At 38.2% G+C, this 26,989-nt stretch overlaps 1 protein-coding gene across 1 annotated transcript in view; it reads left to right on the plus strand.

Annotated features, from left to right (window-relative positions):
- SORCS2 (sortilin related VPS10 domain containing receptor 2) overlaps positions 1-26,989 on the plus strand; it is a 542,274-nt gene that overhangs the window by 471,971 nt on the left and 43,314 nt on the right. The window contains exons 12-15 of the mRNA XM_050710589.1: positions 869-971; positions 11,240-11,316; positions 19,780-19,871; positions 20,918-21,025. Coding sequence (XP_050566546.1) covers positions 869-971; positions 11,240-11,316; positions 19,780-19,871; positions 20,918-21,025 — 380 coding nt within the window. The remainder of the gene's footprint in view (positions 1-868; positions 972-11,239; positions 11,317-19,779; positions 19,872-20,917; positions 21,026-26,989) is intronic.

Below are 26,989 nucleotides of genomic sequence, written 5' to 3' on the forward strand. Positions count from 1 at the left end.
ATTTTGTTCTTTGTTAGGCTGTGCTGAAAACCTTGTATTTTTCTCACTGTCTTTCTGCTCCTGGGGCCTCCTAACTCTGCATTGCTGGGCAAAATAAATGCTTTCAGTCCTGCCACTGGCAGAGACCTGGTCCTTCTCCACATAGGAAGGGAGGGCTGGAGATGCTGGTTCCCTTCTGAAGGGAACAAGGCTGTGCTATACAGTCTGCAGGCCCTGATCCCGACCTCTCTGGGATCAGTGAAAGGATGGTGGTGGAAGCAGCTCCCAGGCAGTGCTGGCTGCTTGCTCATGGACAGATTGCTGTGAACTTCACTGACAGCAAAAGTAACTTCCAAGTGCCACAGTAGAAAGAGCAAGAAACAGTAAGTTGCTTAGCAAGCAGAGACGATGATCGTCCAAAATTCATTAAGCTATTTTTCACATGATTTTTTTTTCTAAAAGAAAAATTTCAGTACATTTTTTTCCTTTTTAATCATCATTTTAACTAATCACCTGAGACCAACAAACAAGTAACGATTGTTGCCATTGCTGCTAGTTAGTTTTTAAGCAGTTCTGTCACAAGGATTTTTTTTATACAATAATTTCATGATGACTTCTTTGAGTTTGCAAAACTTGTTTGTTGAGGCAGTGAAATACTATGGAAATTATCAGAGGACAGCAGAGGACTATGGACAGCATCAGAGATTTTTGTTAGATAGTTTAGGTTAATATTTTGGTCTGGACTTTGGCTCCATGGGAAACAGCCATTCTCTTTCTCTATAAAGACTCACATAGCTGAAGCTGCTCGCTGACTGAGCTTTCATTATCATATGAACTTAATTGTTAACTTTTTTTTTTAACACCTGTCATCTTCTTCTTCCCCTACAAGCCTGATTGCTACCTTCACCTCCATCTCCGCTGGGCAGACAATCCGTATGTGTCAGGAACAGTCCATACAAAGGATACTGCACCAGGGCTCATCATGGGGGCAGGTAAATGCATGAAATTATTTTGTAAGAGCTGGAATGTGGCAGGAGTTTTTTGTGTAGATCCAGTCTTTTGGATTGTAGCATTTATAGAGCTACAAACATTAACAAAATTAGGCTTTCCCTGCAGAATATTCCTTTGTGGCATCCCTTTATCAAGCAATTTAGTAAAAGTTGAAGTCCCAAGAGCTCTAGGACAGATCTATAACAGTTGGCTCTATACATTATGCTTCTCTCAGCTGTGTAGTATCTCCTTCCCCATAAGTGCAGTATGAAGCAGTGACGGTGGCTGAAGGACTTGTCCTGCACTGTTTTTCTCTGGAAGTGAAAAGCCTTAACATCTCCTCCAGCGTGAATAATAGCCCAGCAAATCCAATAAATTAATCTAAACAGTGGCTAAGCCTTTGTTCTTGAAGCTTACATAGAGATAGTTTGTCTTGTAATATTTGTTAATACCTTTCCACCTAAAGAGAGATGAAGTGACTGAGGCAAATGTGTCTCAGTGCTGGGAACAATGCTGGTTGTGTTTGCTTCATTATGGTACGTGTTGTACCATGTTACTGTGAATTGGAATTTAATACTCCAATGGAATTTCTTTTATTGACTACTCATCACAAAAAATTTTCACAAGTCTGTTTTACTTTGTACCCTTGTAGTTCATCTACTTATTTCTTTTGATTTTCTATTTCTTTGTTTCAAAATTCTTGAAATGCTAACTGTTATAAGAGCTTTTTAAATCACATTATTTTATTCTTATGTTCTAGATTATGTTTAGGTGAAATACACAAGTGTACTACTTATCTTTTCCTACAAATATATGTTTTTAATCAATAACTGTTTTTACCTTAGCTTATAATAGTGTCTTATAAAAAGGTTTCTAAATTGAAAATTTCCTAAGAATTTCAAGACAAGCATATTTGCTGTTGAATGAGAATGACAGCTCCTATTACTTTAACTGAAGATTTCAAGTGTTCCCTTAGTGTAAATGGAGTTCAAAATATTTTACTGGAGGCAGACCTACCTGGGGAAATGCTGCTATGTTTTTAGTGACAAGAATGAGACTAAGAATTTATACAGTGCCTTTGTAGATACATTTATGGGAAGTATCTAAGTAGGTGTTTAATTCACATTTAATATATTCCAATAATTCAGAAAATAACTTCCTTCTCAAGGATTTTCTTTTTACATAAAGGTACTCCTATTCTAATGTAGGTTCTTACTTCTAGCCTTATTATATTGAACCTGCACACTTTTTGCTAGCATATTAAGCAGTAGTTTGATTAATGAGTCTGTTATTTCCACTTCTGTTTTCTCTGTCCTTGCATTATAATCTGATGTAGTGAACTGATAGTTTTTGAGATCTTGGTTTGTGTTCATTCGGCTGGGATTTGTGTGTATTTTTGAAGTGCACAGTCCTGAGATATTAGGGATGGCAGGTTGGAGAAGAACACTTTGCCCTTAATTCCTTCCTAGAGTACGGTTCCTAGAAAAAAAAGACATATGAGGAGTGGCTGAGGGAACTGGGATTTACTCTGGAGAAAAAGGAGGCTGTGGGGAGACCTTACCGCTCTCTACAACTACCTGAAAGACAGTTGCAGTGGACAGTGTGACAGTCTCTTTTCACAGGTGGTGAATGATGGGATGTGAGGAAATGGCCTCAAGTTGCACCAGGGGAGGTTTAGATTAGATGTCAGGAAGAGTTTGTTCATGGAAGGGGTGGTTAGATACTGCAACAGGCTGCAGAAGGAAGTAGTGGAGTCCCCGTCCCTCCAGGTATTTAAGAGATGTGTGGATGTGCTGTTTTGGGACGTGGCTTAGTGGTGGGCTTGGTAGTGTTAGGTTGATGGCTGTACTTGAGGATCTTAAAGGTCTTTTCAAACCTAAATGATTTTATGATTCTGTGAGGTTATATCACTGTGACTTTGTTTTAGCATATCTGGTAGGTAAACTTACCAACAGCTTTCCTCGACATAAGGAAATGTTCTTTCTAATGTCATCCAGATATCATTAAGAACTAGACTGATTTGTTAAATTTGACTTGATTGTTGAGCAACCTCTAACAGAATTGAAATGGTAGAGGCACCACCACTCATAGCAGCTGGCTAAAAAGATGGGAAGAATGGTGTGAAAGTACAAAAAATATTTCCAGGAATAGGGCAGTACATCCTTTCTCTGGTAGAAGGTCATGTAGTTGTAAACAGAGCAGAAGGACTTCTTAAAAATCTCAGAGAGAAGCTGCATGCCCCTTGTAAACAGATGACCTGTCTCAGCTCAGATTTTGACTTGCATTTGTATTATTTGGATGCTCAGATCATCTAGATTCAGTGCACATCTTCAGTCTTATCTGGAAAACCTGATATTCTTGTAAACTTACCTTCTTATCAGAAATATTTTATATACAACGAGCTTGTATTTCTTCTGGACTGATTCTCAACATTGATAATCACATGCAAATCAACAGAAGTACTAGTTTCTTAGCACATACAGAAATCAGATTATTTGGGCCACATCACACACTGTTGCAATTTTACTGTTAGATTTAGTGAGAGCACATAATCTGGAAATGGCAGATGATAATGAAGATCCAGGAATGTCAGTTGATCACAGTGTGACTACAAACCACGAGTGTGTTGTGCTGTGGAAGAGGGAAATGTATTCTGAGGGTGAAGTAGGTAAATAATTGCCAACAGAGAGAGGGAAATATTAATACTCTGGCAAAATACTGTACTAATAACAGCGTGTACAACTCTGATCATCAATTTTCAGGACCAATGAGCAGGTGCTAAGGACTACTTGGCAGTTGATGGAAATAGAGGTTCTATTTACATGGAGATCCTCATTAGCTGAGAAAAATAAAGGCTGGTAAAGAATCTGATTTTTCTTGAAAGTGTAACCATGGGGTAGAAACAAATGTCCGTAAAGAGATGCTTAATGTATGATGTAAACAACTGGATAAGAACTGGAAATCAGAGAAAGTTTCTAACCATAAGAGCAGTGAAACTGCTTCTCTCAATAAGAGCAGTGTGGTTACTAATCAAAAGGCCAAGCCAAAATAATAATGATAACAACAATAATAACAACAATAATAAAATCCTTTAAAATGGAGGTTGGTACATTATAGAAACATTATATAACACACTTGCTTGTGACAGTTGAAAACCTAATCTGTGACTTGTGGATAGATTTGATACTACGCTTGAAAATCAGAGCACAGAGACTACTGAATATTGTTTTAACTTAAAAGAATAATTAAGTAGCAAACAGCATTAAAGCCTTGAACATTTGGGAAAAATGCAATAATATGATGTTAAAATTGCATCTTTTCAAACTCACATTTACAAGTAAAAATTGCACTCTATTAAAGTTGCATAAATAGTTATGAGGTAGGTATATTTGTAGCTTATAAATATATATCTAAATTGTGCAGACTAATATTAAACTTTATAGCTGCATTTTAAAGTGTTCTTTCAAATAACTGGCTTGCTCCCTTTAAGAAATGTAATAGGATTTCACATTTACGTTTGATTTTTGTGCATTTTAATCTTGGCAGCAGCTTTTCTTTTTTTTTTTTCACGGCATCAGCTATGAAATGTGTGTCAATTGATGTGTAAATTTTTACTATAAACTTGTGAAAGACTTTTCTATGAAAAATGTTTAGAGAAGTGTAGATTTTTCAGGTGCTAGTTTACTATAATTCTCTGCTTAGCCTCCAATCCAGATGGCAAGTCAAGCAAACAGTAAATTTTGCACTTTTGTGTGAATTGAGGAAGTGCTGGAAAGTTCAGTCTACTTTTTGTCATGTCTGGCCCAAATACATTGCATGCATCGTGATAAATTTATATAGTTTTTCACCAAAGTAGCATACCGAGCTGCCACTACAAAAAGGATGAGATAACAGGGAGATGACAGCATTTCCTAGTGCTCTTCGCAGTGAAGATCCTGCAATTCCTGAAGATTTTTCTCATGTCAACATGTCCCTTGACTTTGTGTGAATCACTCCCTCAGCTAAACACTACTTCAGTTTGTCAAGCAAAACCAGCCTATCTGGGACATTGAAACACAAATTGGTCACATGCTTGTTCTACACTGACTGGTAGTTTACAAACCATGAGTTTTTAGCTTGTTCATTGGCTAAAGAGATGCTATGGATGTATTAATTACCAGGCAATGTAGGCAAGGTGCATTCCTCTTTTTGGTGCAGGTATCTGTCTGTATGCTAAATTTAAGTATCTGGAAAAGATTTTCCGTATTTGAAGGATTATCAAAGTGTTGCATGTGGGGATTATTTCTTCTCAGAGTAAGCATGTCTAAAATCACATAAAAAATATGGGTAAATGCAGTGATAAGTAGTGGTTAGAACACATCAGTAGTAAATTTTAAATGAAGTTAATCTCCTATATTTCTGTGACCCAGTAGGAACCTGCCAAAATGCCTGAGCAATGAAAAATTCTAATTAGCTAACTCTTTTGAGGTCTGCGTATGTTTTCACAACTATACGACAATTCCAGAGAGCTTAGCTGTCCACTGGACATCATTAAAATGCATTATTTTCTTTCAGAAATCAGATCACTGCCAACTGCTAATCTGATGTGCAAAATTATGAGTAGCTTAGATAAATATGTGGGACAGTAGTTGGTGCCCCTGTAGCCTACCTTTCAGGCCTGCCACCCCTGCAGGGATGGAATGTGATTTTACCCATTTACCTTACCTAATCCTTTATTCAGGAAAGGTAAAGGGAAAGCATAGGCGTGAAGATTTACTATATCCCAAAGCACAGTTTGAGAAAGTTTTTAAGAATGCAAAGAAAGGTTTTTTAAGAATGCAAATAGCAGAGATGAAAGAAGACTTCAAAAAAAAAATCTGAAATTCTTAGCAAAATGTTTCCTTGTGTTTCCTAAATTTAGCAAACAAGTTGTCAGAACATAACAGCAGAGCCATACTGGCTCACACCAAGAGTCTCTAGCACAATATCCTGGCTCTGTTGGCAGCAAAAGCTTTTGGGGAGGTAGTTAAGAATGGTGAAAGTGTGTATGGTGACCCGGCCCTGATTTGGGAGAAAGCACACACACAGGAATGTTTCTGATAAATTGTATGGAAAAAAAATCTACCATGGTTAGGTTCCCTCACCTACACACCGCACTGAAACTGTCATACTTTGGCTTTGTACCCTCAGATACATCCATCACGACCAGGGTCATGCCATAACACATCCTCAGTTTCATGACACGAGAACCCCATTTTCATAGCCTATAACATAACCCTCATGTTCTTTTAGGTAATTAGAACCCCTCAAAAAAAAAAAAAAAAAAGAACAAAACAACAACAACAACAAAGCAAAAAATCCTCACACACACACACACACACACACAAAAATCTACCGTGGCAGTACCACCTGGTAAGACGCTGGGCTGTGTTATGTACTATGAACACGGGTGAGTGATGCCAGTTGGCCTCAGGGCTGCAGGATCATCTCTGTCCTTCCCTTATTTAATGTATGTATGTAGTTTGCAATAATGCCACCTGGTCATTAGGGATAAAAGATGAGGCAATACATTGAAAATTGAATAAGAAATGAAGAAAGCAAAGTTGAAACACACAGTCTCAGTAATTGAAGGGTCATCTTTTCTATTTTGTCATTTAGCTGCAGAAAGGACAAAATAACCCAGGTTTGAGAAGGTTCTGTACCACAGGTGAAAGTTTTAAGACTAGGTGGCAAAATACTGTGTTGTGTGTCAGAGGATTTTTCAGGCCGTTTAGATCATCAAAAAAGTAGGTTAGAATGATACCGATCATAACTCTGGCTAACATAGTCTGAAGCTGGTTACCTACACAAGATGGAGGACCTTTTCCAGTATGAAGTTGAATTGCATTCAGTATATCATTACGTTTACTTGTTACCACAGATTGATTTTGAGATCTAACACAGACCCAATAAAATGATAAAAGGCTTCCACATTGTAGTGGCACACCTGAAGAGTTACTTTGGACTTTTACAGCTATAGGAAAGATTTTGGAATGATTCACTGTGCTGTTTGTGGATTGTGTTACTGTCAGAACACATCAGTGTGTGATGGGTAGCAGAGTGGTACTTATGAACTGCTCTTTTTGGGGTAAGACATTTAACGTCTTTGAAGTGGCTTCTAGTCTTAGGGCTGAGTATAATTTGGCTATTTCTCCCCTATTGCATCGCTTGATTGTGATGTCAGTTGTGCATATGTGTTACTGGCTGCCACACTTATGGTTCGTAATTCCACTCAGATACAGCACGGAAACTTTTAGGATGTTTCAGCTGTGTTTTCTGAGTGCTTGTATGACTTTGCAGTCATTTGTTTCCAATGTTGTTAATGTCACGATTTTTTTTTGTTTTGTTTGAAGTGAATTGGAGCTGTTGCAGAGGAGTTTATGGGGTGTTATTATGTATGCTTTGTCTAGTTAGCAGGTTTAATTCAGTAATGTGACACTCTGTGAGGTAGCTAGAGCCTTGAAGTTAAAATGTGCACTCAAAAATAACAATCTGCTGTATCTTTGAAGTTACATTTTACTAGAATATAGAAAAATAGAATAGAAAATAGAATAGAATATAGAAAAAAAAAGATAAATCAATGTAACTATTTAAATACAGAACTCTTAGCTCTTTCATGACATAGATTAAATAGAAAGATTTGAAAACAAAACTGTGGTGAGTCCACTTTTTTTTTTTTGAAGGACTTGTCTCCATTTGTGATGCAGGTTTCCTGCTTGCTGTTTCTCCTGTTTTTTCCTTCCCAGTCCACAGAGACTGTTTTTCAACAAGTACCCATATATAGTTACCAAACAGCAAACTGCAAATAAATTGAAAAGAGTTTTCTTATGTGCTTGCAGACTTGACTTTATAAAGTTTGCAAAATTAATGGAATCACTTCTAAAAAAATCTGGAGGTAGTAGAAATTACAGCCTTCATTAATGCACAGAGCGTTATTACATCAGCAATGAGAAGTCCTTGCAGGCATCACCTGCTTTTGTTTTGTTTTGTTTTTTTAACCCTTGATCTGGGGATGGACTACTTTCAAAGGTCAAAGAGCAGTGCCTTTTCCCAAAGCAGTACACCAGCCTCCATGCTAAGTTTGTCATCAGTTGTGTTTTTTGACAGAATGGCATTTCTCTGTAAGTACAACTGAGTCCAACGTCTTTTGTTCGTTTACCAAGAAAAGACAATGAAGGTAAAAACAAAGCTAGGAGAAGTCAGATCTGTTTTGTTACAGAGCTGCAATTACAAAGCTTTTGCTAATATCTTTGTCATTAGCATATCAGCTGGATGTAAAAGGCTTTCTAATGAAGCAGAAGTTGATGATGTTTAGTTTACAGACTAATTCTCCATTAGCTAAGGCAATTTACCACTGCACTTTTTAAGGTGCATCTCCATATCACTTCTCAAAATAAAGATCGACTCATGTAAGTAGAGTTCAGTAAAAGGTAAGACAGAATAATTGGCATTTATCCAAGAGCAAAACTAACAATGCAATTATTAAAAGGTATCTGTGCAAAGAAACGTGTAGACTGAAAGCAATACTTTGCATCCTAGCAAGAAAATAAATATTTTGATCCCCAGCTATCCCAAAGAAAAAAATCTGTAATTGCAGAATCACAAGCATTTACAGGAACATATGCCAGTGAAAACTGTATAAGGAAAGTAAGAATAGCAATGAAAATGAGAATATCAAAAGAGTAAAGAAATATATATTTTGTTTAAACAGCAGATCAAATCTCTCTTCCCTTCCTACAAATCCTGAGAAGATGTTTTCTCATTCACACCTCCTTCTAATGGCCAGACTGATCTTTGCTACACAAAACTGATGGAATCTGGTCCTACTTCCCTATGAGAGCTTCAAGGCTCAGGAAAATCAGATCAACCTTCCTGATCTTTGCTGACCTGTGTTTTTAAGGTTCAAAGTGATGATAAAGTGAAAATGGCTATAAACCAAATAGTTTTAAATAAACTTAAAATTTGGGAGGAAATATAACTGAACTCAAAGGTGAAGCTTTCATTTTGCATCTGTATCATTTGATAATATTCAGGACTTAACAATGTTTAATTGTTTTTTTGTTTGTTTGTTTTGTTTTTTTCTTATACTGGAAGTTCTGCCTACATGAAGTGTGTTTGCAACTTACTGTCGTTTCTATCACTGGGGTTTCATTTTGAATGCTGGTATCATGAGTCCTTTCTTAAATCTAGACAGCCTTATGTGAAAGCAATAACTTCGTTGTGAAGCCAACTGATTGCTCTTACTAGCCCAGCTACATGGACCACGTCGGTAGAGACAGCTGTGGGAAGGTGAGATCTCCTGGTGAGGCCCCATGGCCTCATTGCTGATGTGGTGCTGGGCCATTTTTGAAGACAGTGATTTTTTCAGGGAAGGAATAGGGGCTGTTTACTCCACAATTAGCTGCTTTGTTTTCTTTTTCCTTCTGGCTTGGTACAACTGCTGTCACATCCAGTAGCAGCCATGAGGGTCATCTCTGCACTTTGAGTCTAAGTTGGTTTTGGCACATTTTTAATCTTACTGGTCTTATCATAGAATTGTAGAAGGGCTAAGGTTGGAAGGGACCTTAAAGATCACCTAGTTCCAACCCCCTGCCATAGGCAGGAATACCACCCACTAGATCAGGTTGCTAAGGGCCTCATCTAACCCAGCCTTGAATGTCTCCAGGGATGGGGTATCCACAGCTTCTGTTCCAGTTCCTCACCACCCTCTGAGTGAAGAATTTCTTCCTAATCTCTAATCTAAGTCTCCCCTCTTTTAGTTTAAAACCATTCCCCCTTGTCCTGTCATTATCTGATTGAGCAGAGTCGCTCCATCTTTTTTATAAGCCCCCTTTAAGTACTGAAAAGCTAATATATATATATATATTCATTATATATATATACGCTTCATCCATACAAGTCTGGCTCTTAGATGAGTATTCAGTCCCCATCACCTTCATTCATACTATACCGACCTTCATTCATACTATACCGACCTTATCAAATCTCCTAATGGCTTACAGGAACAGGGTTTTATTTTCAAATTGACACAACCAACTAAATCTGTGCTGAACCACTCAATAAATTGAGGGCATGGAGTTAGTTGGGAAGAGGAAAAAGCAAGAAGGATCTTCTGAAACAGTTGATGCAGTTGAAGGAAATGAACAGCCTCCTATAAATTCGCTGATCTTACATAAAAAGTAGCATAATCTTATCTAGGCTGTATGCATAGTTAAATAATGTATTTAAACTTTTAAGTAATGAAACACATGCAGTCTTGATGGTCTAAATAGAGTGTGTATTTTGAGCAGTAAGCAGAGTCATTCCTCTCTGGAACCTTTCAGCACTAATGACTACACTCTGTCAAGACAGATCTCTTTTGGTGGTAAAAACAGCTATTTATATAACACAAATGAAATTTCATACTGCTAATCTAATCTCAAGTGTTTTGCTTCCTCATCTCTTCTGCTTAAGAGAATCTGATAACTTTTGCCTTTCTTTTTACTGCAAAAGAATGTAAACCATATATTTAAGTCAAAATCCCCTGAAGGACATCATTTAGAAGGAAAAGCGTGCACTACAACTGTCTGGAGATTCAATAGTTTGCCGTTTGAAACAAAACACGTTAAAAGATGGAGATCTTGCTATTTGGGATTGCATCTTCTAAGATCTTGTTTCACAAGCTCGTTTTAAGACTTTTGTTTGCTAGCTGCTGCTCTTCAGTGCTATTTTTAAAAATATTCCATAGCTTCCTGGTGAATACTTAGGTAAATTAAGTAATTCTGCTTGAGACTTGCATTTACATAGCCTTTCAGATCCCAACCCCCCTCTTTTCAGTGTTACATACTTATCCTGATTCTGATTTTTTTCTACCATCCCATAAAGTCTTGCAGATAAAACATTTTTTATTTTAACAGTTCAGTATGAATAATTTTACATAATGTGATTAAGGTATGGCTTCTGAGTTGATGTGCATTTCATACTTGCATCTTAAATACATGTTCTTTTACCAATTTTTTAAGCATGCCAGAACAAAACTAAAATGTTATTTTGGTCTGTATTTTAGTACAATTAAACTTCATTGCTCCCACCTATAGACATCTAGCACTGTTAAAAAAAAAAAAAAAAAAAAAAGGTTAAAAAGGTGCATATATGTTTTTAAGAGGCTCTAGCAATCATCTAAGTTTAATTCTTACTCTGACTAGTGTCAGAACTGGATCCAATCTCTCTTGCTAACTGGGTGGCACCCTTGTTTCTTTCTCTTTTGTGACAGGTAACCTGGGGTCACAGCTGGTTGAGTATAAAGAAGAAATGTACATCACATCTGACTGTGGGAACACGTGGCGTCAGGTAGGAAACAGAACTAGTCAAAGGCAACTGGAAAAATTTTAATTTAACCAATATGATGTATTTTATAATGATTGACTTATTTTCATACACCCACTCTTTTGAGGTAGCTGGCTATCATTATTCCCCTTTCACTTGGAATCTGAGAGATTAAGGAGGTGATTTAAAAAGACTCAAATTGGTTAGGCTGTCAGGTTCTGCTGAAACAAATATTTTGGTCTCTTTACAGAGCTTGCAAATATATTGCATAAGAAACATGCAGTCCATTTAGTTTTTTTAATAGTTTCAGTAATCTTCCTATGCTAATGATGAAGTCGACTTGGGCTAAATCTTGCAGTACAAATATTCCAAGCTGAAAGACATGGTTTAGGTAGAAAGGGGGAAATTCTACTTCACAGTTAAAAAATGGTATTTAAGCTTAAACTTTGTCCTCCACTGAAAATGAAAAAGCAAAAAGAGATTGAAAAGAACAATAAACCTTTTAATGTCTTTTAGTATGATTTAATCAGTTATAGGACTACAAACATTAAAGTATTAAAAAAAAAAACAACAACAAACAACACAGTCTTGTAGTAGTTGAAATGGCATTTGACTTTTGGATGTCTTATGCTTCCAGTGCTTAGCGTTGATTCAAGCATTGTACCTTTGTTATTCATTTTATCTTAAATTGCTCTGTCTCAGCAATGATTAATCATTGGGATATTTTCTTTTTGAGTGTAAATCTCAACAACAGTAATGATCATAAGGCACAATCAAGTTCTCTAAACTACTTCTGATGTATATTCAGAAAAAGAAGGAAAAAAAGCCCTCAAAGCTCCAAAGTGTGCATCAAAAAGTCATTTGATTTCTGTTAAAGTGGTGTTTTAGTGTTCAGCTGAATTAAAATTCAGTTGTGTTATAATCTAAGTACAAGTAAGTGTGAAAATGCTCTCACTAGTGTTGAGATAAAAAGAGCAAAATACAGACATTTTCTTATATTGCTGTTGCAGGGTGCCATTAATACTCCACAGAAGGGCTTTTTAAAAGAAATATATTATTTTTGTTGTGATAAAGTCCTTCGAGTTTTAAAAGATGAGAATTTATGCCAAAATCTTTCTTGAATTCTAGCAGATGATAAATAGGTGGTTAAATGCAAAAGCCTTCCAGGATTTACAGCCTGTACTATGTTATCTAATACTTAACAGAGGTCTCTCTAATATTTTATCATCACCATTTTCCAGAGTTCTATAGTCTTGATGGGGTGAAAAACAAGATGGAAAGAGAAAAAATGATCAAATTTGTATTTTTGCTGCTTTTATTTGTGAGGCACTCAGGCAAATGATCTGTGATGGAACTTGACCTTAAGAAAACTATTCAAGCTGTAAAACCAGCAACAAACTGATCCTCACTATGACAGTCAAAATGAAAAACACCATTGCTTGCTTGATTTTAATTAAAGCTGCTATGAAACCTTTGAAAGAGCTTACTCAATATTTGTGATCAAAATAAAAATTTAGATTCAAGTGAAATGGTATGGGAATTATTTAGAGAGTAAATTACAGGTCTCCTGTGCTGGCAAAAGGAGAGCAAAGCTCATGTTTTGTTACAATTCCGAAGGAGGTTAAGTCACTGGCTTAGAAACCTTGCGGCTGTGGTTGGTGAGTGCCCAGCACCTTTCTCACGCTCCACACATGACATTGCAGAGCTGTCTACAAACTCTACTAGAAGAAAAGCTATCTGTGTTTGTGTAGAGTGAAAGAGCAACATAGAAAAGTAAATATAAAGAACCTAGGAGAAAAGGCAGTTCAAGAAATTAAATAAAAGCTTTCCTGAAGTCATAGCAATATTGGCACTGAGACTTATAGGAATATAGGACAGGGAGGAAGGTCAAAGATTGTGTAATCCAACCACCTGCTCTGAAGCAACATCAAACGTACCAGGAACATCTTTAAAAGAGATTTGCCAGATCTATTTGTTAAACCTTCACTGTAGAAGATTCTGTAGTCTACCTATGTGCTGTTTCACTGTTCTTCATAGATTTTTCTTAATATTTAACATAAGCTGCTTTTTGTGCTGCTTTGCATATCCTTGTTTTTTGTGGTTGTTCTTGCAGTTTCATAATTTTTGCAAGGTAAGCTGATTTACTCCTGTCTTTGGAGAGCAGTGGTTTCCTGTCAGCTTTAAATAACCTTTCAGATGTCGAAAGGCAATTATCATGTCTAGCCATAGCATAGGTTGTTGGTGTTTTTGTTTTGCTTTGTTTTGTTTTGTTTTGTTTTTTCCTCTCCCCTCTGGAAGAAAAGCCCTCTCAAATCCACCAATTTTCCTAATGGATCTAGTTTCTAAACTGCTTTTCCCCTTTGTTGCTCATCAGCTGGACTATCTAATACGACAGCTCTCCCTGAAGCATGGTAAAACTGGATGCAAAATTACAAATTTTATCATTACTAAACAGAATTAAATGCTTGCCCTTGGTGTCTTAGCATCTCTCTCACCTTATTTCAGAAGATCTCTGTTTTTTGCACTAGCATCATATTGTTGGCTCAGATTCAGTCTGTGATTTGTAACAGGGACCAGTCCCTGAGTTACTGAATTTGTAGTGCATCCCTAGGTTAAAGAACATCTATTCATCATTTTTCTTCAATTTCTTAACTGATTTTATACACTTGGAATGATTTCAACTCAACCTGTATTTCCATAGCTTGTGTATGGTAACATTACATGAGAATTCAGGAAGACTTACTATGAGTCCCATTCATGGCAGGATGTATAGCTAGCATTGATAGGCAGAAATAAAAATACCCTGTGGTGGTTTTACTCGGGTGGGCAGCCGAGCTCCACCACAACCACTCTCTCACTCCCCCCCCTGAAAGAGGAATGGGGAGAAAATACTATGAAAAGGGCTCAAGGGTTGAGATAAGGACGAGGAGATCACGCAGTAATTATCATGACAGGGAAAACAGACTCAGCATAGGGAGATAGTAAGATTTATTGCCTGTTACTAACAAGGTAGAGAAATGAGAAACAAAGGAAAGAAACCAAAAGCACCTTCCCCCCCATCCACCCTCTTCCACCTCCTCCCCCCAAGCGGCGCAGGGGAACGGGGGAATGGGGATTATGGTCAGTCTGTAGCGCTGCTTCTCCGCCGCTCCTTCTCGGTCACTCTCGTCCCCTGTGCTGTGGGGTCCCTCCCACGGGATGCAGTCCTTGCTGAACTGATCCGGCGTGGGCTGCCCACAGGCAGCAGCTCTTCAAGAACTGCTCCAGATATGGGTCCGTACCACGGGGTCCATCCCTCAGGAGCGAACTGCTCCAACCTGGATCCCCCACGGGCAGCAGCTCCTGCCAGGTCACCTGCTCCTGCGTGGTCTCCTCTCCACGGGCTACAGGTCCAGCCCGGAATCTGCTCCGGCAGGGGCCTTCCACAGGCTGCAGTCTCCATCGGTGCAGGTCTACCTGCTCCACTGTGGTCTCCTCCACAGGCTGCAGGGTGGAACCCTGCTCCACCGTGGTACTCCATGGTCTGCAGGGGGACAGCCTGCTTCACCATGGTCCTCACCACAGGCCGCAGGGAACTTCTGCTCCGGCGCCTGGAGCACCTCTCCCCCTCCTTCTTCACTGACCTTGGTGCCTGCAAGGCTGTTCCTCACTCCTCTCACTCTCCCAGCTGCTGTGTGTGGCGCAGCGTTGTTTTCTTTTTTTTTTTTTTCCCTGTCTTAAATATGTTATCACAGAGGTGCAAAACAACATCACTTATTGGCTCAGCTCTGGTCAGCAGTGGGGCCCTTACCAAACATGGGGCAGCTTCTAGATCCTTCTCACAGAAGTCACCCCTATGGCCCCCTGGTACCACAACCTTGCCATGTAAACCCACTACAAAACAAGAGTTTTGTAAAATTAAGTAAATATTTTTTATAAACAAAAAAAAAATTCTCATTAGCAACAATACAACTTTGGTTGGTTCCAATTGTTCTCCTGCCTTTCTGTTGCATGATGCCTGAGTTGTTTATTAATGTCTTTTGAAAACACTTTTGTGTTGAAAACACTATTGCTTTACTGTATAACATTTTATAGCAAAATGAAATTTGTGATGGTGTACTGTACAACATGGCACTGTAAACAGCAGAGGTTTAGGAGCTGATTGACAAGTAGCTTAAATGTCCATGCAGTGGCAGTGATCTGGATTGTATGCGAGAAGAGGGAACGCAAGCCTTGACATTATGAACTACGCGGGCTTAGATCATCTTAAGTGAACCATGAAGATGTAGCCTAAGGTGAACTCATGGGATAGATATGTCTATTTGGAAGATTTCTCTGTCTATTATACCAGGAAAACAATATCGTAAAATGTGTTAATGATAGTGAGTGAGATAGATAAATAAATCTTGCATCCTGGGAGAAATGGACCATCTTTGAACACATTTTCAGAACATACAGGTTTTAAACATTGTTTTTCCCCGTGGGACCTGTTTTTTCAGTCCTGATTTATGAGATTTTATGATGCTCTGCTAAATGTTAAGAATGACCTTATGTATAATATGAGTATGTTTTATTTATTTTTTAAAGAAAATTTCTGTTCACATTATGGCTGCCACTGCTATTTCAACTGCATGTGTTAACAACGTTGTGTTTGAAATAGGGCAGAGTAAGAGTGGCTTTTGGAAGAAATTAAAAAGTGAGCCCATATGGAACCTAATGAGGTTCGACAAGTCTAAGTGCAAGGTCCTGCACCTGGGTTGAGGCAATCCCAGACATGAGTACAGAATGGGTGGAACTCTTTGGGAACAGCCCTGCAGAGAAGGACTTGGGGGTTCTGATGGTTGAAAAGCTTGACATGAGCCAGCAGTGCATGCTTGCAGCCCAGAAGGCCAACTGCATCCTGGGCTGCATCAACAGAGGGGTGGCCCACAGGGGAGGGAGGGGATTGTGCCCATCTTCTCTGCCCTTGTGGGGCCCCACCTGGAGTGATGAAGCCAGGTCTGGGGCCCCCAGTTCAAGAAGGATGTGGGGCTGTTAGAATGGGTCCAGAGGGCCACAAAGATGATCAGAGTGCTGGAGCACCTCTCCTATGACGAAAGGCTGAGAGAGCTGGGGGTATTCAGCCTGGAAGAGAGAAGGCTCTGGGGGGACCTTATTGCAGCTTTTCAGTACTTAAAGGGGGCTTAAAAAAAAAAGATGGAGAACAACTTTTTCCTTGGGCAGACAATGAGAGGATGGGGGGGGAATGGTTTTAAGCTAAAAGAGGGGAGATTTAGATTTGAGGTTAGGAGGAAAATCTTCACTCAGAGGGTGGTGAGGCACTGGAACAGGTTGCCCAGAGATGCTGTGGATGCCCCATCCCTGGAGGTTCAAGGCCAGGTTGGACGAGGCCCTGGGCAGCCTGATCTAGTGGGTGGCATCCCTGCCTATGGCAGGGGGTTGGAACTAGGTGATCTTTAAGGTCCCTTCCAACCTGGGCCATTCCATGATTCTATGAAGAAATGGCTTAAATAAAAGACAATAACAAAAAAACTTTCATGGTGGATCTGCTGCGGAAGTATCTAGTGGAACCACAAAATGCTCTATTAACCTATTAAGGTGACAAAGAAAGTCTATTGTGTGTCTAGGAACTGAATCTATATCCCGATCTCCAGTCCACTGCTTCATAATCTTTTTGTATCAAAGTAATTTGGAATGTATTTGTTTAAGCAAGATTAGGTGTTTGTGTTTTTTGTTTGTTTGTTTTTCCTGCAGACATCTTAAAAATGAGATGAAAGTGACTTCAGGTATTTTGGATTACCTTTGAAATTTAGACATCTCAGAATAAAATTGTGTGGAAGAATTTTTTCTTGGATCATTTAAACGTGTTTCATTTATTTCATGGAGATCTCTTAACTTGTCCCAATTGATAACCTGGCCTGAAATAGCTGCTGAAGTTGTTACAATAGACACAGGAACAAACAGAGAGAGCAGAGGGAGACAAAAGACATTGACTTTATGACATAAAGTTCTCAAAAAAATCAGAGAAGGAAAGATGTAGAAATAGATTATAATAATCAAGTTCTGTAGTGGCTGGCTACTTGTAAGGGTCATAATAAATATATTACCTGACTTCAGTTAGTGGAGAGGCATAGGACAGAATTCATGGCTGACTGTGAATATGCATATCACTTATTCCTGGATGTTGACTTCAGCTCTGATACCAGGACCATCTTTACATAAACCCTTTCGTCCTGGTTTTGACTGGTATAGAGTTAATTTTCTTCCTAGCTGGTATTGTGCTGTGTTTTGGATTTAGGATGGGAATAATGCTGATAACACAGTTGTGTTTTAGTTGTTGCTGAGCAGTGCTTACACTATCTCAAAGATGTTTCAGTTTATGCTGCCCTGCCAGCAAGGAGGCTGGGGGTGCACAAGGAGCTGGGAGGAGACAGAACCAGGACAACTGTCCCAGGCTGACCAAAGGGATGTTCCAGACCATATGGTATCGTGCTAAACAAACAAACAGATAAAAAAAAAAATAAATGGGGGGCCACTGCTCAGGGACGGGCTGGGCATCAGTCAGCAGGTGATGAACAATTGCATTGTGTATCACTTTCTTTGCATTTTCTTTTCTTCTTCTTCTTATTTATTATTTTCCCTTTCTTTTCTTTCCTATAAACTGTCTTTATCTCAACCTATGAGTTTTTACATTTTTTTTTTCCCTGATTCTATACCCAGTTCTACTGGGGTTTGGAAGGAGAATGAGCTGCATGGTGCTCAGCTGCCTGCTGGGTTAAACCACACCTTTGAAAACTGTTTGTCTTGGTTTTGGTTTTAGGTTTTGTTTTAAAAAGTAGAGATAAATATTTACTTCTGTACTGATCTCCACAAGCATGAATTTATTAATACATTTTGATTTGCTGAAGATGAAAGAATTTCATACATTTTGGTTATAAAATGTTTGAAATGTGTGCAAGAAGAGCATGGTATAAACGTGGTATTATTATGCCTGTAATGTATCCGCTGTGCCTTGTAGTGTGCCATAGTTTACGTGGAAGTAGGGTAAAGCTGACATACTGAAATGGTGCTCTAGGAATAGCCATGGTGCTTTTCTGGGAAAACCTGATTTGGATGAAGTCATGCAGATACCAGCTTCCATTATCTTCAGTATGAAGGTGAAGCTTTTGGAGACTTGATGTTCTGGTATTGCTGTTTCATTTTGATTTAAGCAGATGTTCGAACAAAGTTTAGAGGAGCATCAAAACTCTGCTTGCTTATCTGAGTCCAACTGATCTCATCCTTTTGAACCGCATCTAAAATTAATGTCTGCCTTTTACTGTATTCTCTTCTAAAATATGCAGCTGTGTGGAACAAGTAGACAGGACTGTAAATGCTTCGTATCAGGGTTTTGCCAGTAAATTGGCAATACCGAAAAGCTGATCAGACACTTGAAGACCTAGGAATCCCATAAAATATGCTCTTACTAGAGGAGAGGAAGACTGAATTCTGAACCCAAATTAAATGCTTGCTATTTTTGAAGTAATTGTGAATGTATTGTAAGATAAAGACTCCCCCCACCCCTCCTTTAGTTCAATCTTGCTGATAAACTCTCTAAATACAGCATTCAGTACTGTCAAAAAAAAAAGAAGCATTTAGTGTTGTCTGTATTTTCTTATTCACAAGACAAAGTATAGCTAACCTTTATGTTTTTCACCATTGTTTGTCAAAGTGTGTAGGAGGTTGTATGTTCATCTATTAACTGCTATGCATGTGTAGTAACTCGCATGTTATTACCTGCTCTTATGTTAAATGAACTTTCATAGACTAATAACACAAGTAAACCATATCTTAAAACTGATGTCAGATGTGGAAAAGGGAGGATATTTACCTATTCATTTATTTTAGTACTGCTAATGGCCTCTAGAAAATGAATGAATAGAATTTAGGAGATTTTGAATACCATTACATCAATATTGCATATATTTTGGTTCAGAACTTAGAGCAGCCTCCATGTGAGATCACACAAAGTTTGAATTTAAATAAATCATTGGCACTGGAAATGCAGAAAACATGCAAGCACCAATTATTTCAAGTTCTGTGGAGTCTGAAGAACATGCAAGAAAGTCACAGCAATAATTTTTGTATTTTTCTTAGAATTAGATTACAAAGCATGTCATTTGACAAGATACACAGAATATGGCAAATACTGAAGTGAGGTGATAGGTCACTTGGTGATATATAATAGGAAGGAATGCAGAATGCACACTGCGAGAAATATAAGCTTGGGATAAAATCACTTTCGACAGTTTAATCTGACTGTGATTTGAACCTGAACGTTTTCTGATTCACCTGCTTAACTTTCTTTTCTGTTACAGCTGGGGAAGTATGAGTTAAACTGACTTTTATGTCCTTCTCAATTTGAAGTGTGGACATTATATAAGTCTTTTAACCCTGGTTTGCTCATACATTTTATTTCTGCTGTTTTGTGCATTTGCTTAGTTGGCCTTTTTTCTATCTGACTTGTAGGTCTTTGAAGAAGAGCATCACATCTTGTACCTGGACCATGGCGGAGTTATCGTGGCTATCAAAGACACCTCCATCCCACTGAAAATACTGAAGTAATCCTACAATCAGAGTAGAGCTATTGTGTATTCAATGCCTCAGACAAAGTTCAGAGTTTAAGATGAACATTTCAATGTAATCATGTATGAAATGCAAGTGGAGTCAACTTAATTTAACATTAATTAAGTTGACAGAATTCAGGTGGATGTTTTCTTAAAGATTACTTCATGGTGCTGTTGGTACCATGACATAATGCATTAATTATAACAAGATTTTCTTGCATCAGTGTAGATCTTTCTAGTTTGCTTAAAAAGCTAGCCTGGAACTCTAAAGTACAACCATGTTCAACATAATTATTGTCTGCTACTTTTTTGCACCAGCAGTGCATGGCACTGATGTTCTACCTATTGTGCATATGTGGCTTAGGTATCCAGTCAGAATAGTTCTTTCATACTGTAATAAAGCTCGTTTTTCAGTAATAATCCCTACACTAATATGATCATGGCTGTACACTTGGTTTGCTGGAGTGAAAGCCATCATTAACCTAGTATCCAAAGACCTGGAAGAAAAGTACACAAGACAAGAGAATTGGAGTCATAAACTCTGGGTGCAGAGACTATTTGAAATACATTTTGCTGATTATTCAGCACCTTTAAAAAAAATTTAAAAGGATAGTTATAGCTGTGAGGGGCCATCATCATGGTGCCTGCAGTTACTGCACCTCCTATGTGTTTTAGCAACTGAGCTGTTTTCCCTACTTATGTTTCACTGACCTCTGCTTAACAGGTCTCTAGCCTGGGGACTACTAGAAAGAATGGAGTGTAAATTACTGATTCTTGAACCTACAAAGTAGCAAGATTGTTTGTTTGGCAGAACTCGTTTTTTATTTGCCTTAGAATTTCCACTGTTGTTACAAATTTATTATACACCTCCTAATAATGTGAGCCACTGGCACATTAATGAGATATACTACCCATGCAAACTGTCTTCTGGTGATTGTAAATCCAGGGCTTTAGTGGTTATGAGATTACTTTTTTTTTGAGTGTATGAATTCTGATTTATACAATACTTGTAAATGAAAACCATTTCTGCTTTTTTACAGGTTCAGCATAGACGAAGGCCAGACTTGGAGTACACATAATTTTACCAGCACTTCAGTCTTCGTAGATGGATTACTAAGTGAACCTGGAGATGAGACACTGGTCATGACGTAGGTTTCTGTTTTCACCTCTTTTTTCAGGACTCTCTCTTAATATGCACTTGAGCAGTTTTTAAATTGTGGATGTTTGAGATAGTCCTTGAGTCACTGGCTTTTGCTTCCGAATGCAGTCACACAGGCTCTTAGCCTGATCATGTCCAAATAGCAGCACTATGCAGCTTGTCTTTGAAGTTACACGAGTGCAATATTTCAGATTGTAAAGATGAAGAGTTCTGTTTGTGTGAGATTTCACATAGTTGCAACCAGGTGTGGAATAGTAGGACTACAGATCTAAATCTGAGAAATATAGGTAAAAATAACTATAGCTTGCATTTCTTCTGTTTTCTACAGATTCTTAGGCAGACTTTAAAAGCGTTAAATATCAATCCTTTCTTGTAAAAATTGTCTTCACAGTGTAAACAACTATATTGTTATCTTAGTAACTGCATTACTTTATGCAACCAAACACTATGCTAACAAATACATGCTTCAATTCTGTGCAGTGACTGAGGCATATGCTGCATATAGAGTTTAAAATAACCAAATTCTGCAACTCAAGCTCACACTTGTCAGTCTTTTTGCCAAAGAGCTCGGGACAGCTGGATCTGAGCTGCAGGTTTTGCTCTGTCTCAGGATAAATGCTAATTTTTACAAGTGCCTGAGAGTAAAAAAACACCTGCCAATTAGAGAAAGGGACAGGCTGACTGCAGTAGTAAAGGGGAATCCAAGAAAAAAATATATATTCCTGCACTCAGAAATGTGCAAGATGATATGCCTGCTCCTATCAGTTAGAACAGCTTGTGCAACCCTTTATATTGGAGCTCAGCATGCTCATGACACACTTTTTCTCCTAGGAATTAGAAACAGAACTGCCTTTAATGTACACCAGTAGCATTTTTCCCCAAGGAAAAAAAAAAGAAAAAATCAGCCAAGCATGGAGTTTTTAAAGGATGTGCAGAAAAATAAATGAATAAATAAATCCTTCCCAATGTACTTAAAAGCGTTGTGCCATGTTCATAATGTTGTAGTGTACAGGGATGACTTTGGCATACTGGTAGTCCATTCTTTCTTTCTCCACTATCCCATTCATTTCTCTTCCATTTTAACTTGTATGATCTGAGAAGAACAGCATTATTCCAGCATCTTCCTCTTCTCTCAAGCATAGGTTTTTATGGTATAATATATTCCACACAGAGATACTTATGACTCTGAATGAAGGATTTCCACTGCCTTCATTGGAAGTTCAGGGATCAAAAGCTTATACTAAACTGTACTTACTGACAGATAGAAAAGAATGTGATGACTATATGCTCTGTTTGTTATTTTTTGTTGGTGGTGTTGTTTGTGGTTGTAGTGTTTTGTTTTGTTTTGTTAAAAACAGTGATTTTGTGCAAATTTATTTAAATATCTGGATGAACAGCCAAAGACCTCATGTTAAAAAACACAACACCTTTTTTGAAATCATCCATCTGAAATATATCAAACTGCAGCTAGATTTGATACAAGACCAGATTGACAAATAAGCATGATACGGTTTGTATGTTTCTAAGGGCTTAACAAGAGTCTGACTCCATCATCTCAACATCAGTCTTGCAGGATCTTACTTTGCAACTGGTTCTGCTGAACATGGAGGATGTCAGGCACTTACTATCATAGGTGGGAACCGAAAGCACTTGCAGTGTTCCTACCTGACTCCAAAGATACTGTGAAGAATAAACCTGCAGTATGTGTTTCCCTTTTGCTATTATTATCAGCTTCCTTGTCTTGCCACTTTTGGTAGGGTTTTACCTTCAGGGTGACATTGTCTGCCTGGTGGTGTTCTGCCTGACTTTATATCAGGGCCTTTCATTGTTCTTTCTGGCTTAGGTCATTTCCTCCTAAAGCTTCATACTTGGTCTGAGTTGCTGGGCATGACTTTATCTACAGTAATTTGCTGCTCTTCAGAAATGCCATCCTCTGATACATACTGCCTGAAGGGGGGGAAAAAAATCAACTCTTCCATTTTTTCCATTTTTTTAGATAAGAAGTGTTTTTACTTCTGGAGAGAGCATGGTAAGATGAACTTATGTGTGGTAATGGAAATAAATTCATACAGTGTCTTTCACCCTGAACAATCCTGAAATCCATTACTAAGGACCTAGTCTGACAGTTTTTATTTGTACAGGATTTTCATTTTATCATAGAGCTATGGAATGGTTTGGACCGGAAGGGATCTTAAAGATCATCTAACTCCAGCCCCCCTGCCATGTGCAGGGACACTTCTTACTGGACCAGGTTGCCCAAAGCCCCATCCAACCCGGTCTTGAACACCACCAGGGATGGGGCATCCACAGCTTCTCTGGGCAACCTGTTCCAATGCCTTACCACCCGTTTAGGGGATCTCACCCATTTTAGGGGATCTCACCCATTTTAGGGGATCTCATCAATGTGTACAAATACCTGAGGTGTGGGAGACGGAGGGATTTGGCCAACCTCTTTTCAGTGGTTTGTGGGGATAGGACAAGGGGTAATGGCCACAAGACAGAGCACAGGAAGTTCCGCACCAACATGAGAAAGAACTTCTTCACGGTGAGGGTGACGGAGCACTGGTACAGGCTGCCCTGGGAGGTTGTGGAGTCTCCTTCTCTGGAGATATTCAGGGCCCGTCTGGACGCCTACCTGGGCAGCCTGCTATAAAGAACCTGCTTTGGCAGGGGGGTTGGACCCGATGATCTTTCGAGGTCCCTTCCAACCCCTTCAATTCTGTGATTCTGCGATTTTCTCCCTTTGGTGGGGAATTTGTTTGAATAAGGGCTTTGAATAAAGAGTGCAATGTCAAAATCTGCATAAATTAGCAGAGTGAACAAAATTCTGAAATGGGAAGGTAACAACTGAAAGAGTTTACAGAAATATTGTGGAACAGAGACTTTTGCATTTAAAACCTCCAGAATAAACTCACAAAAGGGTTAAAGACTATTTTACTTATATGGAAAGCATGTGTTACTGTAGGGTCAAATCCTGGTTCCACTGAAATTAGGTTAGGGATTTCTTCTACATTTTTAATTTGAATTGAAAAACAACAACAACAACACTATCTGGGAAAAGCATTAAGGGACCCAGTAACATCGTGACTTCCTGTTCTCCAGCATGGTGACTGGGACATTGAAAGTCCCCTTCAGGACAGGTCATTAGAATTCTCTTCTGTCCTAACTTATCCAAAATGAAGTGATCTGGAAAGCTTTACTGAAGCAACAGGGGAATATGAACCTGGTTGCCTCAAGTCTTCATTTCAGAAAGTTTTGTGTTTTCTCCAAAACAAAGAAAAAGCAAATGTTGTTGACTTGTCAAAAGTTTTCAGAAAACTGAATTGTAATCTGCCAGTTGACATTAATCAAAATCATTCACCCACATCCCCTGCAGTATTCAAAATATGTACTGTCAAATGCCAAGGAAAATATATTTTATTCCATTGTGCTCTGCAATAGACCTAGTGAAGAGTTTTAGGAGTTTTGAGCAATAAAGTATTCATACAGTTTAGGAAAATAAATCTGTGTAAAATCATTTTCTAAATGAAGAGCTCAAATCCATCATTTACTGCTAAATGAATAAGTAAGGTATGCTCAGAAATGTTCTCAACTAATTGATATATGTTAAATTCATCAAAATAGTACATGTTCTAGTAGACTTTACTTTTTTAAAAAGTTCTTTAAGAGCGAAATTTACTGAAACTCAATCTTATCTTTTGCAACATTATGTTTGTGAAAACAAAACAAAACAAAAAAACACTGGATTGAGTAATGGCCCAGCTTAGTGGTAAAAAGGAAGAATTGTATGTTCCTGAAATATTGTTGTTCCTCTTCAAAGGAAGTAGTTCATATAATGAAAGTTTCAAATCTGTTAAAGTGATTTCTTAATCACAGCTCAGCTTCTGGAATCATTAACCAAACCAGGTTATTGAGATTGCAGTTTAAATCCAGTGAGCACAATAACCACGGTACTTCAGACCATAGCACTTTTTAGTAAGAGGTTACATAAAAGACCTTCTTTTCTTTGTGTCAGGTAGAACCAAATTCTTCCTTGTGGACAAGTGTCTTTTTTCTTTTTTTTTGAGGGATATTTTTCCTAAGATCTTGTGTAGATTAACCTCTTACTGTAACCCTTAAAAAAAGGTGGCTAAATAGTAGATAAAACCTCAATTTGTAAGAAAGTAGCTGATTTCTAAGGTGAGTTCTAGGTTTTATTTGCAGCCATCTGATTTCTTGTCTGAGTGCGGTTTGAATAAGTGTTGCTCAGTTATGATTGTTCTGCTCTCTGCACAATGTATGTGCCTCAATGTCAATAGAAGGAGGAAACAGAGAAAGCCAGCAAGAAAATGGTGCCTTCGACTTCAATCTAATCTAGAAGTTAGCTAACTCAGATTTATGGGATGATAGTTTAGTGGCAAGTCTCAGCTAATTCTGTTATCTCTGTGGGCACAGGTGTTAGCAGAGCAAGTCAGTGTGTTGTAGTGCCAACCTGTGGTCTTGGAGCCAAGACCATGGGACTAACCCTGTCTCTATCTGCTCAAACTCCAGTGTGTAAAGGTTAGTGTTTGTTTTTTGTTTGTTTGTTTGTATTCCCCTTTCCATAAAGTTGGCATATAATATTCAGAAGCAATGGAACATGATGCTTTTGTTGGCTCACTATAGTCCATATTTAGTGCACTTTGAGGGCAAACCTGGAAATATGTTTAAATAAGAGGAAGTGAAAGATTAGGAATCAGTGTCCTGAAACAATCTTTTTTCACCTTGTCCTTTTTTAAAGGACAGAAGGAGCTAAAAAGGGTGACACAGGACTCTTTTATTCAGGTGGAGTCTTCGTGTCATTTTGGGAACCTATTTGAGCAATTTGGGAACCTAATTGAGCAACTGTATCTGTGGTGCTCTAACTCTGCTTCCAGTGAGACAGTTGTTTCTCAGTCTTACAAGTGGTGATAATGAGGTAGACACTGGAAACTTTGGCCAACAATAAAATTATTCAAACATTTTACTTAAATTTAGGTGGGGCCTTGAACTTCATTTTGCTATGTTTTGCTTTTAAAATGATGGAGTTACCTCCTCCTATTTAGGTGACCATAAGCTATTTACTCTGGCTCAGCAAGGTGAAGTCTGAATAAAGAATTTCCTATCTGTAATAAAAGAGCTCTGCTTTTTAAATATGTGAGTAGAAAAAAAATAAAATTTATTAGCTAGAGAATTAATTATAAAATTAATTTAAATTACACAGATAGATTTGATCTTTATATAAGATGACACCAGAGATTTGATTGATGCAAAGCTATCTTTTATAATGTCATATGTTTCTCCTTAAATTAATCTATTTTCTTCATAGTCCACCCTGTATTTACTTCTGCATAAGGCATCAGGCTAGGCATTAAATCTACATTTTTTTCCAAACGGGTTACAAGCTAAAAGATTGTTCTTGGACAGGATTTTACTGAATAGATGGAAAAAAATGTTGGAGGTAATTCACAAACATCACGGAGCCACTGAACCTTTGGATAAAATGGAAAGGCGCTCATCCTGCTCCTCCCCTGCACTTCTCAGAACCTACGCATTCATTTCCGTTCTTTTTCCCCAAAAGAGCTGAAACCAAGATGTTCTGGCATAAAAGAATGATTGGCAATTATTATTTTGTGGGGGCAGGGAACATGAAAAAACATATTTTGGTTCAATTTCAACTAAATTGTTTCCTCCCCTCATTTTTCATTTTGGCAGCTAAACTTGGGGGGTGGGGGGGGTGGGGGGGGGGTGGGGGAGAAGAAAAGAAAAACTCTTCTCTTTAGTGCATTAAGTATATGCATGTGTTTGTAGTTTAAAGCACTTAAATCATAAGTGTCTAAGCATTTTTGCACATGCTATGTTGTGTACACAAGCACTGTTTATATGCAGTTGTTTTATGTAGGCAGGTGTCTACTTTTGCACATGGAAGCATTCATCACTTTTGTAGTTGCAATTT

The sequence above is a fragment of the Cygnus atratus genome, chromosome 4 (genome assembly GCF_013377495.2).
Source record: "Cygnus atratus isolate AKBS03 ecotype Queensland, Australia chromosome 4, CAtr_DNAZoo_HiC_assembly, whole genome shotgun sequence".
In the NCBI taxonomy this organism is placed as follows: Eukaryota; Metazoa; Chordata; class Aves; order Anseriformes; family Anatidae; genus Cygnus; species Cygnus atratus.